This window comes from Trifolium pratense, linkage group LG3 (genome assembly GCF_020283565.1).
Source record: "Trifolium pratense cultivar HEN17-A07 linkage group LG3, ARS_RC_1.1, whole genome shotgun sequence".
Taxonomy (NCBI): domain Eukaryota; kingdom Viridiplantae; phylum Streptophyta; class Magnoliopsida; order Fabales; family Fabaceae; genus Trifolium; species Trifolium pratense.
The window spans coordinates 38,648,004-38,662,863 of NC_060061.1; the positions used below are offsets into that span (position 1 = coordinate 38,648,004).

The window sequence follows — 14,860 nt, forward strand, 5'->3', positions numbered from 1 at the left end:
AAACATAATGAGTGAGTGAGTTTAAGAAAATAAAATTAGCACTTCAATTTGGAATGTTCAATTATGTTAAGTTAATCATTCATTCCCATATTATGTTCCAGAAGAGAACATGCCACAACCAAGGATGGAATGGAATATGCGGACATCCAAAACCGATCTCAAGCATATCCAATTGATGATTATCCCATAAAAAAAGGTTACGGATAAAAAATACAACGTGACATATAAAATAAATTACTTTTAATTAACTAGTGGCAATAAAATAAAATAAACTACTTTATTAATTAATAATAACTAGTGTTGAGATTATGAGACACAAATAGACATAGTCACATACATGTATGTATAAATAGAGTGTGATAGAGGCAGAGCAATTCACATTCATTTCATTATTATTCTATATACTCATAATACTCATGGATAAAGAATTATCATCCACTACTCCGGCCGCCACTCACCGGAGCTCCGATGAGGTCAGTTTTGCTGACACTGTTTTTGGGTTTTGGGAGGAATTACAAGACTCGTCAGAAAATTCATCTAACTCCGGTAACGATGTGGAAATCAACGACGATGAAGATGAAGAAGAAGAATATGATGTTAATAACATTTGCACTTTGGAAAAAGATAAATCATTTTGGGAAGAACAAGATCAACTTCTCAAGGTACAAATTAATTTAATTTATGCCTAATTAAATTATACACTCATGTCATGGAAAAAAAGACTAAATATTTTGTTCCACTTGTGAAGGCAACTTTGTGTAGAAGTAGCTCACGTGAATCAAAGATTAGGCAAGCTACAAAGGAGGCTATGAGAGAATTGAACAGGCCTGAGATGCTATGTTTGTGCCGGAGACCGGTGGTAGCAGAATTTATGAGCTGCCGTAATTGTTTACGTAGAGAAATATGTGATCAATTGTCAAATCTCGGCTTCAATTCCACAATTTGCAAATCTAAATGGCGAAGTTCATCGGAGATTCCATCAGGTACATAAGCATATGAAGATTTCAATATGTTGTTCATATATTTTATTAGTAACATACCCGTGCATCGGCACGATTCATTATATTGAAAAGTATGTGTCATATATTCTTAAAAAAAAAAAAAACTTTTTTGTTCAAGAAAGCAAAACAAGGAAAATTTTAAGTATAAAATGATTAATTGACATTTAATTTAATTTTTTTTTTCTTTTTTTGAATACAGGGGAGCATACTTATTTGGAAGTGACTGAAAATTCATCAAACACAAAAAGAGGTGTAATAAAAGTGATTATTGAATTGAACTTTAGAGGTGAATTTGAGATGGCACGTGGTAACGAAGAATACAATCAGTTAGTTAAGCGATTACCAGAAATTTTTGTCGGAAAAGCAGAGAAGTTAAGAGTATTGGTTAAGATAATGTGTTCAGCTGCTAAAAAATGCATGAAGGAGAAGAAATTGCATTTAGGGCCATGGAGGAAACAAAAGTATATGCAAGCTAAGTGGGATGGAAAATGTGATAGGTCAATTTTGGAACCAATATTGCCTACAGTGTACTCAACTAGTAGGGCAACAAGACCTAAAGCTTCGATGCTCACTTGTGATTTATTATTAGAAAATATTGGGGGGCGTCATTGTACTGCAGTTGAAGTTATCTAAATTAGATGTTTCTTGTCTTTAATTTTTATGGGATTTTGAAAATCGTAGTATTAATTCTCTCGTTCTTAGAGGAAATGAATTTTGGTATTTTAGAGTTTGACCGAGAAGTAAAAATTGTTCTCATCAGAAATTGAACTCGGATAAAATCGTAGTATTTAGTTATTGTAAAAGTATATAGTGAACTAGTAATAGACCCGTGCTATCGCACGAGTCGTAACTTTAAGTTATTAGTAAGAACTTATGTCACATATGATAATTATTTTAAATTTTTTATCAGTGATAATTTATCCTGTATATGATAGTTAAAATTTATATATCACTTAGAATTTACCCCGTGTAAAATACTTTTTTTTTTTTTTAATTTTTATTATTAAGAACTTGTGTAACATTAAACCCGTGTAAACTTTTTTTTGTTAAAATTTATATATGAGTTTGAATTAAACCCGTGTAAACTTTTTTTTTAATTTTTTTTAATAGTTAGAACTTGTCTCACATATGATAATTATTTTGAAATCTTTATCGGTGATAATTTGTCCTGTATATGATAGTTAAAATTTATATATCAGTTAAAATTTACCCCGTGTAAAATAGTTTTTTTGAGATTTTTATTAGTAAGAACTTGTTTTACATATGATAATTATTTTAAAATTTTTATCGGTGATAATTTGTCCCATATATGATAGTTAAAATTTATATCAGTTAAAATTTATATCAGTTAAAATTTACATCAGTAAGAATGGCCAATTTTTAAAAAATATTTTACATACTGGTTTTTTTACGGACTATATTTGTAAATAAAAAAAAATATTTTACATGTAATTTGAAAAAGAATTATGAAAGTTTTTTTTGCATCCCGCAAATAGTTTAACATGTAGAGAAAGAAAGAATGAAAACAAAGAAAGAAGATGTGATGAAAGAGGAAATGGTGAAATGAAATTCAAATTTGTGTAAGTGAACGGTGAGAAAAAATTGAATTTGAAATTTGGTGTCATACATTGGGAACCGAAATTGGAATAAAGAAAAAGAGTCAAAATCAATGATGTCACTGTCATATGGTTCATTTGTAACTTGAAGGGTCCTTTTCATGTGGTTGGCTTAGATGGCTTGGTTCAATCTCAATGATACATTTTTTTCCACTCACAAAATGTCATATGACTTGATGACTTGGTTAGTTGTGTACTTTTAGTATAGTTATCAAATTTTTGGACACCAATTGCCCTTAATTTGGACACATGACAACATCTCAAGTAAGGACAATTTAGAGTTTTTCAGACCAATCAACTTTCTTATATAAATTAAATTAAGTTGATATATTTAATGATAATAATTTATGTTAGATTATTGTTTTTGAGATTTTCTGTGTCATGTACAACCTTAGAAAAATGATGTTTTAATCATTTGATTTGAACATTGATATTTTTAAATTTTTCTGGCGGGTGAAATCGTAAATAATTTGTTCATGATCAAATTGTCTAAAATATTTATTATTGAAAATCTTGATGTAAAATTATTTATTGGTTTAATTAGTAAAATGGTACATTTTTTGTTTTAGATTGGTCCCTTAAAGAAAAAAAAAGGTCCGAATAGGTCCTTTAAAGAAAGAAAAAAAGGTCTGAATAGGTCCCTTAAAGACATCTCCGTTAATCAGTTTGGTTCTTAAAAAAGGTCCGAATAGAACCAAAATTGATTAACGAATATGTCTTTAAGGGATCTATTCAGACATTTTTTTCTAGGGAACTATTCTGGTAATAAATCGTAGTTAATTTTAACAATTTCAATTTATAAAAGATTATCTCTAGTAAAATTAAATAAATAAAAGATTCTCTCAACAAATACAAAATAAATAAATAAATAAATTTTAAGATGTTTGTAACCATATTTTACTCAGCTCTTATGGGAAAGTACAAAAGTACCCCTGATATTTAAAGAAAATTACAACTATATCCTCCAAACCCTTTCTCTTCTTTCACGCTTTCTTCTCAGTTCTCTCCTCTTCGTCCGGCTCTCTCTCTGAAACGCGAAGGCGCGGCGCTCCTCTCCCTCCAATACCGGTCAACGGCGAGTCTCCGGCCACTTTTCTCCACCTCCGCGACGGTTCTCTGTTTTTGGAATGGTAAGGCAATTTAGGCAAGCTTTCTCATTCCTCTCTCACACTCTCTATTCAACATCACATTGTTGATTGTTAATTTTGAATGGATGAGTTTGTTCTTGAAAATATTGTGAAGCAATTTGAATTTATTTTTATGAATGATTTTGATTTTTTTTTTTAATTTTATTTTAGTGTGAGATTGTGATTTTAGCATGAGATTGTAAGTGTGAGTTTTGTTGATTTTAGTGTGAGACTGTGAGTTTTTGTGTTTACTGATTTTTTTGTTGATTTTAGTGAGTGTGAGAGTTGAGACTATGAGTTTAGTGCTTGTTCTTAGTGTGAGTTTTGTGCTTCTTGTTGGTTGCTTGTATTCGTTGTTTTTTTCGTTGATTTAGGTGAGTTAGTTATGTATCAAATTCAAATCTTAGTGTTTTTGTTTTGTATTGGGTCACTAAGGGCTTGTGTGTTTCCGACGTGTACGTTTTGAGTTTGTGGGGATAGTTGTAGCTCTTGGTTTCCTTTGGCTGCTATATGCCTCTGTTAGTAGAATGTCTATTGTATTTTGTGACCAACAAAGGCATTGTTTCTACTTTGTGTTGTGTTGTTGATATATATTTTTGTTGTTAAAAAGAAAAAAGATGTGAGTTTTGTTGATTTCAGGTGCGTTTTGTGCCTGTTCTTATTCATTGTCATTGTTTTTGTTTCTTGCTGAATATGGATTTGGTTGATTGATTGTCAATTTGTCGTTGATTGATTGTTCTTAATTTTGCGGCCCAGCTGAGTTTTTTTTTTTTCTTTCCTGATTCTGCCATTGATTGTCTCAGTCACTGAACCTCTCCTCAAATTCTTTCAACTCTGTGTAATGGCTTTCACCAGTTAATTGCATACCATGGAACAAACTTGTGCTGCTTGTGCCATGGAATGGAGCATCCAACTTGAGAAGGGCCTCCGTTCTGGTAAACCAGGTCACTGCCAATTCTTTCATATTTCTTCTTTGTTATTTCTTCTTCATTTCTCATGGATCTTCACCAAGTCTCATTTTTTCTTATCAGGTGTACCTGTCAAAGCCATATTGCAAATGGGCCCCTACCTTCAGCGTTGGAGTAGAGAGCTCGAGTGTGGTATTGTTTCTAATGCCATGTTTGATCTTGTTCCAGGTGAAGATCAACTATTTGCTAATACCATCCTCTTACGCCTTGCTGATGCCTTTAGGGGAGGCAACACACAAATCAGGCTTTCTGTTGTCAGAGTTTTCTTAATTGAGCGAAAGCACCGCGATAACAGGAAACACAACCAGTGTAAAGGGTTGCTGTCAATGGGCAGAGTAGCTAACCACGTCGAGTTGTTGAAGCGGGTGAAATCTGTTTTCAACAGTGGAGGAGATTCAGAGTCTAATGCATTGGCTCTTGTTCTGTTTGGTTGTTGGGCTGACTTTGCCAATGCCAATGCTCAGATACGATACTTGATACTTTCCAGTCTTGTTTCTCCTCATGATAATCAGGTAAGATCAGTGTCTTGTAGTGTTGCTCTTGTTCTAGATGTGTAAATCATTCTTCCTATTTTTATTTGATGTTCAAGGTCATTACTCATTACTGGAGTGGATTGATGATTATTGAATATTGTGTTGTATTTTTCATTTGAGAACTCTTCCATGTTTTGCCAAACTTCTGTGTAGGCACTATGTTTTTGATTAATTATGTGCATCAATGTATCATATATTGCATTCGATTTTTACAGGTAAGAGCGTCACTGTTTGCTGCTGGTTGCTTTTGTGAGATATCAGATGATTTTGCATGTATTACATTGGAGATGCTGTTTAATATGATGAATTCACCTGCAGTATCATTGCCGATAAAGTTGGCTGCAGCACAAGTTTTTGCAAAATTCAAGTGCTCATATTCAGTTGCAAAGAAAGCATATAAGGTTGTTGTTGTTGCCCAGTTTTAATGCTTTTACAAATGCATTTTCTGTTTATAGTTTTAACATTCTTTTCTTATTAGGATGTTATTATTACTATGATGTAAAGTAGATGAAGGTTGTGACTAGAAAGAAATGGAGAAGAAATTACCTAGAACACTTTTTAGGTGATATAAATATTAAATATAATTCTTGACACTGCACGGACTTAACCATATAACAAAGTTCAAAGAAGTTTCCTCTAGTCATAATTTAATATCATCTAGTTCAGTCTAACCAGCCCGGTAGTTGGTGGATGATGAAACTATATTTTTTCTGTTGCTGCTTTCATTATCAATGAACAATTTGGTTGAACAGTAGTTTAAATGTTAGAAAAGAAAAAAAACTCAGTTATTCTTTTAGTAATTCTCTGTGCTGACGATTTTAAACTATTTTTGCTCCAAATGGACTCCTGTGTATGTGTGCCGCAGGACTGGTGTTCAAATTCAATATTGGTCTAAAATAGCATAACAACAGTAGTTTTGTACAATAACAGCAAAATTTTTTAACTGTTTTTTTTTCTTAGAGCTGTCACATATTTCAGTTTTCTTATCAGATGATTTATTTGACGCAGATAGGTCTAGAGCTGATATCAAATTCTTCAAATGAAGATATTCTTGTTATCATGCTATTCTCACTTTCAAAGTTGGCATCCGTTTGTACACTTCTTACCTCCAATCATGTAAGTGCTTTTCTTAATATACTATGATTTAGGCTTCCTCTTTGGAAAGGCATAATGAAATGGTTAAGGGTCTGCCCAATGCTCTATGCCAACTTTTCATGTGCATGTTTGACAGATTGTGTGAATATTTGCCTAAATTTTCCATCTCCAACTGCCCCATTTTGCTTTTTTTTTTCTTAATTTTTTTTTTTGAAGTTGTAAATAATATATGAAGTTTGTGAAACTCACTGCTAGAGTTCTACTTCAACAAATCGGGCGGCTAAGCAAGCTTAGATTTTATTTAAGATTTTGGTGGGGAAAAGGTGGAAGGACTAAGAGAGGGAAACCACTCACATTATTTGAGAGTTTTTTCGGAGGTGAATGGAAGGTAATACTTGTGTGTAAAATTTATTATAAAGAGAGGAAAAAAATCTTGAAATTTATTCAAAGCCCTCCAAAATTCTTCAAACTCCTTCTCGAATACATCTTTGAGTTCCTCCATATTGGAAGTTGGGGACTACTTTACATTCCTCTTCCTTTCCTCCGCCCTTTAGCTTAAAAGCACTCCCTATCCCTCTTTATAAACTCCCAAAACAATGGCTTATGTGATTAAACGAATCACCATACAGCTAGCTTGTGCTGTTGTGCATGCATGTATGTTTTATTCAATTCGATGTAATACACGTTTCAGTGCTTTCTGTTATAATCATTTTCTAATTGCTTGGATTCAGGTGGACTTCCTTGTTTCATTTTTGGAACGACAATTAACTTCACATGTACATGAAACGGCCTTAAGATGCATACATTTTTTATTCAGAAACAACCCAGCTCTAAAACTTTACTGCAATACGTCTTTTGAAGTCCCAGATGGACAAGCCCTCTCGCCATCTGAATATGAAGCTTGGAAAGGTGATTGGACAGATGATGAAATGGTTGAACAAGTTATTATCGGACTCTGAAGTGCTTAATGTATAATGTAAATTACTTATAGATGCTTGGCATTGTTGAATGTTGATGTAAAGCTTTATTTACATAATTTTTGTTTATGCACTGGTTCATACCTTGTATGCACCGGTTCATGATTTCTGCAAATCATGCACCGATTCAACTCTAATGCATATACCGGTTCAAAGACCAGTTTCTAGAAAGAAACAAGTTTGATGTACTTTTTGTAAAAAAACCTTTTTGAAAAACATTTAGCTAAACTTTTGCCTACTTCAAATCACATTACTTTGAACCTATACTTTTTGACATCATTCCAAACAAGAGATGCATTCACAAATGATCATTTCCACTTGTTCATGTGGTTGGACCTACAAAATGCAAAACAAGAGAAATGTAGTAAAATAGTTTCAATAACTTGAACAATAAGCAAATATTATTAAATAAAATAACTACTAAAACTATGCATATTTTAGAGGTATCACATAATTTGTTTTGTAACCAAAAACATATATAATTTGTTTTTCCTGTGGTATACAATTTCTGCAGCATTGAAGCATACTACTCTGTTGTTGACGAGTGATTTAACTATTATCCTTCCTATATATATAAAAGATAATTTACACATGGATAGGAAAAATCACACATTCATATTAATTTCGTTTTGAAAAAAGTAGCATAGGAGGGTTTTTACCAAAAAACTGAAATGTAAGACCTTTTTATTAGGTAATTTTGTAAAATATTTAGAGACCTAAAACGATTATTTTGTTGGTCTTGGACAGGCCCTACAAAAAAGAGGCCTATTTTTTATGCAAAATAATTGATGCTTCCCCTGTTAACAACTTGATCAACTTTTTTTTCTTTGGAAAAAACGTATGTTTCATTATGCTGTATACAAAGTTTGTTAGCCCTAAATTAACAACTTTGTATGAAAGTATGATCTAAGATATTTTCTCTTCCCACTTTCCGTGAATCTTTTATACCACTTAATATTCCAATTTTGCCCTTGCAGAAAAATTCGGTTCGCAGAAACCGAATTTTTACTAGTGCAAATTTAGAGTAAATTTCGGTTTTTAGAAACCGAAATTTGTTTTCAAGGCAAAAAAAAAACTTAGATTTCTACGAACCGAAGTTTTTTCAAGAGCAAAATTGGAAATTCAGGGGATAAAAGATTCACGGGGCGGAGAGAAAACATCATCTAAAGCTAACATGCATTGTCTTAGCTACTTTTGTTTTATTTTAAGTTTGGGTCCTACCAAAAATAAAATAAAATAAATTTTGGGTTGGCTTCGTACGTAAACCCAAAAAGAGGGATTGCAATTTCGCGGAAAAGGGAAGGAATCGTGGATGAAATAAGTTTTTTTTCTTTCTTTTTGACAATATTCATCAAGTTAGTAGTAAGAGAAAGCAAATGCAACGAATGTTTTTCTTCTTTTGATAATAAATGCAACAAATGTTGTATAGACTATAGTGACTAGAATTGAATTATTTGATTGAAACATAGTAGGAAGAAAGAAAGAAATTGTGCAACGTGAACGATTTGGTTAGTCTTCGTGTCGTATTTTTTTTTTTTTAAAAAGTCTTTGTCGTGTCTTTAGTTAACATAGTATAGTACTATGTAACCGAATCTAGTAAAATAATTGGTCATTTAGGAACTATATACCCCCAAAATTAAATGTGGAAAAGGTATAGCACCGCAATTGGAACAGTAAAATTACTTGAAATAAGTCAATTTAATGGCTAATGGGAATGGATTAATGGACAGATATAATTTGCCACGTTTTTATACTATTCTACTGTCTCTCCCCGAAGCTTCATATATAGTTACAAAGAAAGCATGATGTAATGTGTGAAGTGTGATAATTTATTAACCATCACTATCATGATTATTCAGCATGGTCACAATGTATACAAGACCATATTCAAAAAAATATAACGGTTATCGCTAAAGAAATACCATGTTCAATACTTGGCATTTCACTCTGCAGAGGGTCAGTTTGGTATGAAAAAAAGTAAGAGGAAAGAAAATTACAAAAACTGATAAATGAATTTGGACTAACTTAAAATCCACGTTAAAAAATGCCTTGTTTTTGAAAAAAAAAACTCTCTTTTTAAGTCCCTCTATACATTTTTTCCCTTCTTTTAATATAAAATTATTAGGCCGTGGGGGGAGCCTCACCAGATTGAATCGGCATATTGAGCATTGAACAACATTACAAGTGACATTGCGTCAAAAAAAAAACATTATAAGTGACACACCATATTTCACCAAAAACCTTAAGACATTGAGTTCATGGGTCCTCTCACTTATAAAGTACTCAACCTCAACTTTTCCAACCAATGTGACATTTTTTTCTCACACTTTATAGATCTCAACAAAAATAAGTGGTTTTTTTTTTTTACATAAATCAAGTTTTTTCTTGTGTATTTTGTGATTTCGTCGTCTGAGTTCGGCGTTATATTATGTTGTTCGTCATCTTTTGCAGCGTTATTTGAGTTTTTGTATTATTGAGGTGTTAGTTTAATTCGTATTAAAAGATCGGCCTGAGTTAATTACAGATTTAATCAATGATTTGAATGTCAATATTGCAAATCGAGAAACTTGAATATTTCAGTCACTTTAATTTTATTATAATTATATGTAATAAGCCATAATTTAAACAAAACAAACAGATTGACAATGAACTTGGTAGGAAGAACTACGGTTTGATCCTCACAATTACATCGATAGGTGCTTGAACCACTTGATATCAGAACTGGTATCAAACCAGATTCAACATGTGGAAGAGCATGAGATACAGAACAACACGACACGTAAGGTGCATAAAAGCACACGTGTGTTTGAATTTTCCATTTCGACGGTTTCAAATACTCCATGTTCCTTTCATAATAATATGACGTCTCTAAAATGACGATTTTATTTTCTCTTTTGCTTTCACCCAAAATTAATTAACTATAGTCCTTTAATTTTATCATTATTCACTCCCATAATAACACTCAACTACTTTAATTCCTTCCTTTCCTATATATACAAACACTAAAACTTCACAAATATTTCATCCCATTCTTCTAAACTTGCTTCATCTTAGAAGTTAATTAAAAAAGGAAACAAAGATTAGTTGATTAATAATATATTTATATAATGGATCAAGTGAGAGGAAGTAATAAACCTTCTAGCTCTACAACCAAAGTTGAAAGAAGACTGGTTGAGAAAAACAGAAGAAATCAGATGAAGATCCTTCACTCCAAACTCAACTCTCTTCTCCCTAACTATAATCCCAAGGTATTAATCTCTCTCACTTTTCTAGTTGTAAAAATAAGATACACTAAGTTAGTTACACTAATTAGTTAGTTAATTATACTAAATACCGATCCCTTTAATCTTTATTACAAGAAAAAGTTTACTTCTTAGATTCATAAAATGTTTGATGTATCAAATTATCAGATACATCAGAGTAGTTATAGTTAATTATGTGTTGATTAGTTAGTTACACCAGTTAATTGATTATTATAATGTAGGAATTGGCGTTACCGTTACCGGACCAAGTAGACGAGGCGATAAACTACATAAAGAGTTTAGAGGCAAATGTGAATATGGCTAAGGAGAAAAAAGAGAGATTATTAGAGGGAAAGAAGAAAAGATCACGCAAATATTTTTCGGATCTACCAAAATTGTCACGTTTTGAAATTCACGAAATTGGTTCTTCTCTACAAATCATTCTCACTTGTGGGTTAGATAACCAGTTCATTTTCTATGAAATCATTCGCGTGTTACATGAAGAGAATATAGACGTTAGAAGTATCAATTCCTCGACTGTTGGAGACAATTCACTCATTCATGTCGTGCATGCTGAGGTGTATATATATACTTATATTTATTTTGAGAGTTAACTAATTATAGTAGTTTAATTTTATAAAATTTAATTAGTACTAATATATACTATATTTATGCAGATTCCTCAATCTTGTGTTCAATTTGGAGCAACAAAAGTGAGTGAGAGATTGAAAAGGTTTGTGAATGGATCCTGCAGTGATGTGAAAATGCAGCCTGATGAGTTGTGGGATTTTGAAATTGGAACTGATTTGTGGGGTTTAATTTCTAGTTAGATCAATATTAATAGGGTTTTCCACCAGAGAAAGAAAATAAATTAGCTTATTAATAATATTTATTTACCAGATTCACAGAAGAATTATGGTGATAATGTTTCTCTTGTGCTCAAGTTTGATTATTTTGTGAAAGGGTTTGATATTCAAAGCTATAAACATGATCTTGCATATATATAATATGGGTCATTCTAAACAGTGCTCTCGGGGCACTTGTTAAGCATACCTAGAAAGGAAATAAAAAATAAAATTTATATTAAAAAGACAACTTTTTGTACTTTTGAGGCATTGAATGCACGCATTTCGAGACATAATTTCTATTTTAACATGCTTAACCAGTGTCCGGGATACTGTTTAGCATTTTTCATATAATATAACTGCTTAATTTTTTGGATTTTGTTAAAACTTAATAAATATTAATTACCATAACTAGCAAATTTTGTAAGAGTATATATAAACTGACAGGCTGAGACTATATATAATCAATGTCTTAATTTTTTATAGATTGACTTGACCGCTATGACTTTTGTTGGTTATTATTTCCACATGATCAGAGAAATAGGCCGTCTTACCTATTAATAGAAATTTTGCATGAAAATATCTTGTAGTACAATTTTAAGAAAAATATCTAGGTGTACTTTTTATTGTGTGTGAATCAATCTTCTCAAACTTAAATTTCACACGACATTATGTGGTCAATTCTAATATGGATTATCTTCGTAAGTGATTGTTGGAACAAATTTGAGATTTGTGTAGAAAATTTGGTTGGAATTTTGGTAAGAAATAAACACAAGTTTGATTTAATGTATTAAGTGTAAATTTGAAAAAGTTCAATAAGTCCAACATTGGAGGGACAATACACTTTGTTAGTGTTTATAAGAAGGAAACTAACCATATGGGGTGTGCTAGGGTACCCAGTTTTTTAAACGGGAGAGACCGCACACTTTTTACCATCACGAATGGGTTGTCGCCGACATGTCAGTCGGGCCGTGCTTTTGCTTGGGTAATGTATTGATTTTCTAGTACCTGAAATTATTTAGTGTGTGGTTAGTGAGTCATTAATTCACACATTAATTTTAATGTGTGTTGACTCAGTACTTATCCATTTAAATTCAAATTGATCCGGTGTTTTCCTATATCTAATCAGTTCTGCTACAGATTTTCGTCAAACTGAAATCTCTCTCTCTCTCTCTCTCTCTCTCTCTCTCTCCTTCATCCAAATTTCCTTTCTTTTGTTTTTATTAGTTTGCCATATACGACCGGTATTCATACCATATTAGAGTGGCCATAATAGGCATAAATTGTGTAATTTTTTACCGATTTTCTGTAGGACAGTTAGTGGCGGAGCCAAAAAATTTATAAAGCCCGGATAAAATCTCAATTTTAAACACAAATTTCAGTTATGCACTAAAAATCTCAATTTTGAAAAAAAAAAAAGTTTTGCCCAAAAATTAACCCATAAAAATCTCAATTTTACCAAAAATAACCCCTAAAATACCAAAAATATTTAACGGAGCCCGGGCCGGGCTATAGATCCACCCCTAAGTACTGTAGTAAAAATTGTACTAATTGAACTGAGTTGTTTTATCCTATGGACGTCGTAGTTGATCGTGTATGTAACACCCAAACCCATTATTTATATATTTCTACCTTTAGTAAAATCTTTTTCAAAATACGCGGCGGAAAATCAAAGTTTGTTATTATAAAAGTCATGGTTCGAGCATTACACTCTTCAATCAAAATAATACTAAAGTAATTAATTAGTAAAAACAGTGTTTATACAAAATAATCCTCTTTATCAAAATGTATAGTTTTACAAATAAATACAAGAATGTCATAAAGACTCTATACCCTAAGTACACCCTTTTTCCCGTGTCACAATCAGAGCGGAGCTTCACCGACGACTTGACATCGAATACCACAAAACCTGTGAATCTGGACCCCCAACAGTCCAGCACATAACATATAAAAGAGAGTTAGACAACATACTCAAAATATACAAGTGTAAGAAAATGGTACTTAAACAGTTCTTCATAAAACATGCATAATCATACATTATACACATACATCATCATCTATCATTCAATTATAAGTTCTAGATCATTATAATCAAACATCGCTTCAACGAATAGAAATAAGCACACTTAGCAAAATATGTGTCACTTAACAATTATCACATAAATGCAAACATATGTGTCACATATCACATATCAAATAATGTACACATATCCTAATGCAATCTAATGCCACAATCTTCATGCTATGTCCCCTAGACATATCTAATGCATGTGGTATCATCGTCTTTATTAGAGTATTTCACCTCTAATATCCTTCCTTATCGGATAAATATAATTCGATATCCTTCTTTATTGGAATATCCAATATCCCTAATATAATTCATGAATGCATGTATGTTTTCATGAATATTCTCACATCAACAAGCATTAAGCTCGTCATTTATAAATGTGGAACATTATCCAACATTTCGTCTTTATTAAGATAACACTATACCTTAATATACGTCTTTATCGAATAACATAATTTGATATCCTTCTTTATTAGAATCACATAATCCTAATATCCTTCTTTATTAAGTTGATTAACATCTTAATATACTTCTTTGATATTTAAACAAACATCATCAACAATCATCAACACATACAATACATTTACTCACATTTTTAACACAATACTAATAATATAAGTAAAGTGTATTAAGCATGCATTTTATCATAAAACAAACTCCGGAATCGGAATCTACGCGAAAAACTGGGTAAAATACATAATATAACATATTAGAACCCTCAAAGCCATTCAAATTTCAAAATAGCAAAGTGCTGTGCTGTCACGGTGGCTGAGCGAGGGCTTAGCGAGCCGTAGCGAACCTGCCCTGTTCGCTGAGCGAAGGCTTAGCGAGCCGTAGCGAACCACACCAGTGGAACTCATGCTCGTGGCGAGCTGTAGCGAGCCGTAGCGAACAGCTCCTGCCATAAATGCTCAAAACATGCGATTTCCACCCAAATTCACCAAAAAATCTCATTTTTCATGTTATAAACCCCAAATGAGTTTGTATTCAAGTGCAACAAACATATCTAAACACAAAAGGATGGTTCATTTCACCGATCTACCATTTTTACTACGAAAAAGTAGAGATTTAACACTTTTACTCAAAACTCTCAAGAACACAAAGTTCTTGAGTTTAATCATTCATAAACTTCGTTTTTAACCATTAAATTCGTTCATACATCATGTTAAAAGCATATTAAGCATGTTATGAACCTTAGAATCGATTTCCATTAAGAAAATCCATCCAAAACTAAAACGAAAATGGGGTGGAGGAAGTTCGGGTGAGGAGAAATCGACATTCTCCCCTTCCTCGAGTCACCCACGAATATGAAATCTACTCTCTTACCTTGGATCGATGAACTCACGAAGATTGCTCCTCGAATCCCTTCTCCAAGCTCTTGCCCTAGC

General features: G+C 32.3%; 2 protein-coding genes and 1 pseudogene across 2 annotated transcripts; all 3 read left to right on the forward strand.

The window, feature by feature from the left end:
- The first annotated feature begins 219 nt into the window (after positions 1-219).
- Positions 220-1,910, forward strand: LOC123916511. Its single transcript, XM_045967982.1, has 3 exons — positions 220-662; positions 749-983; positions 1,201-1,910. Exons 1-3 carry the CDS (start codon positions 417-419, stop codon positions 1,632-1,634), a joined length of 915 nt encoding a protein of 304 aa, XP_045823938.1. The 5' UTR covers positions 220-416; the 3' UTR covers positions 1,635-1,910.
- A 1,688-nt stretch (positions 1,911-3,598) lies between these two features.
- LOC123913717 lies at positions 3,599-7,555 on the forward strand (annotated as a pseudogene).
- A 2,781-nt stretch (positions 7,556-10,336) lies between these two features.
- LOC123913718 (transcription factor bHLH162-like) lies at positions 10,337-11,562 on the forward strand. The gene is made up of 3 exons (XM_045964550.1): positions 10,337-10,565; positions 10,802-11,137; positions 11,237-11,562. Exons 1-3 carry the CDS (start codon positions 10,425-10,427, stop codon positions 11,387-11,389), a joined length of 630 nt encoding a protein of 209 aa, XP_045820506.1. The 5' UTR covers positions 10,337-10,424; the 3' UTR covers positions 11,390-11,562.
- The last annotated feature ends 3,298 nt before the right edge of the window (positions 11,563-14,860 follow it).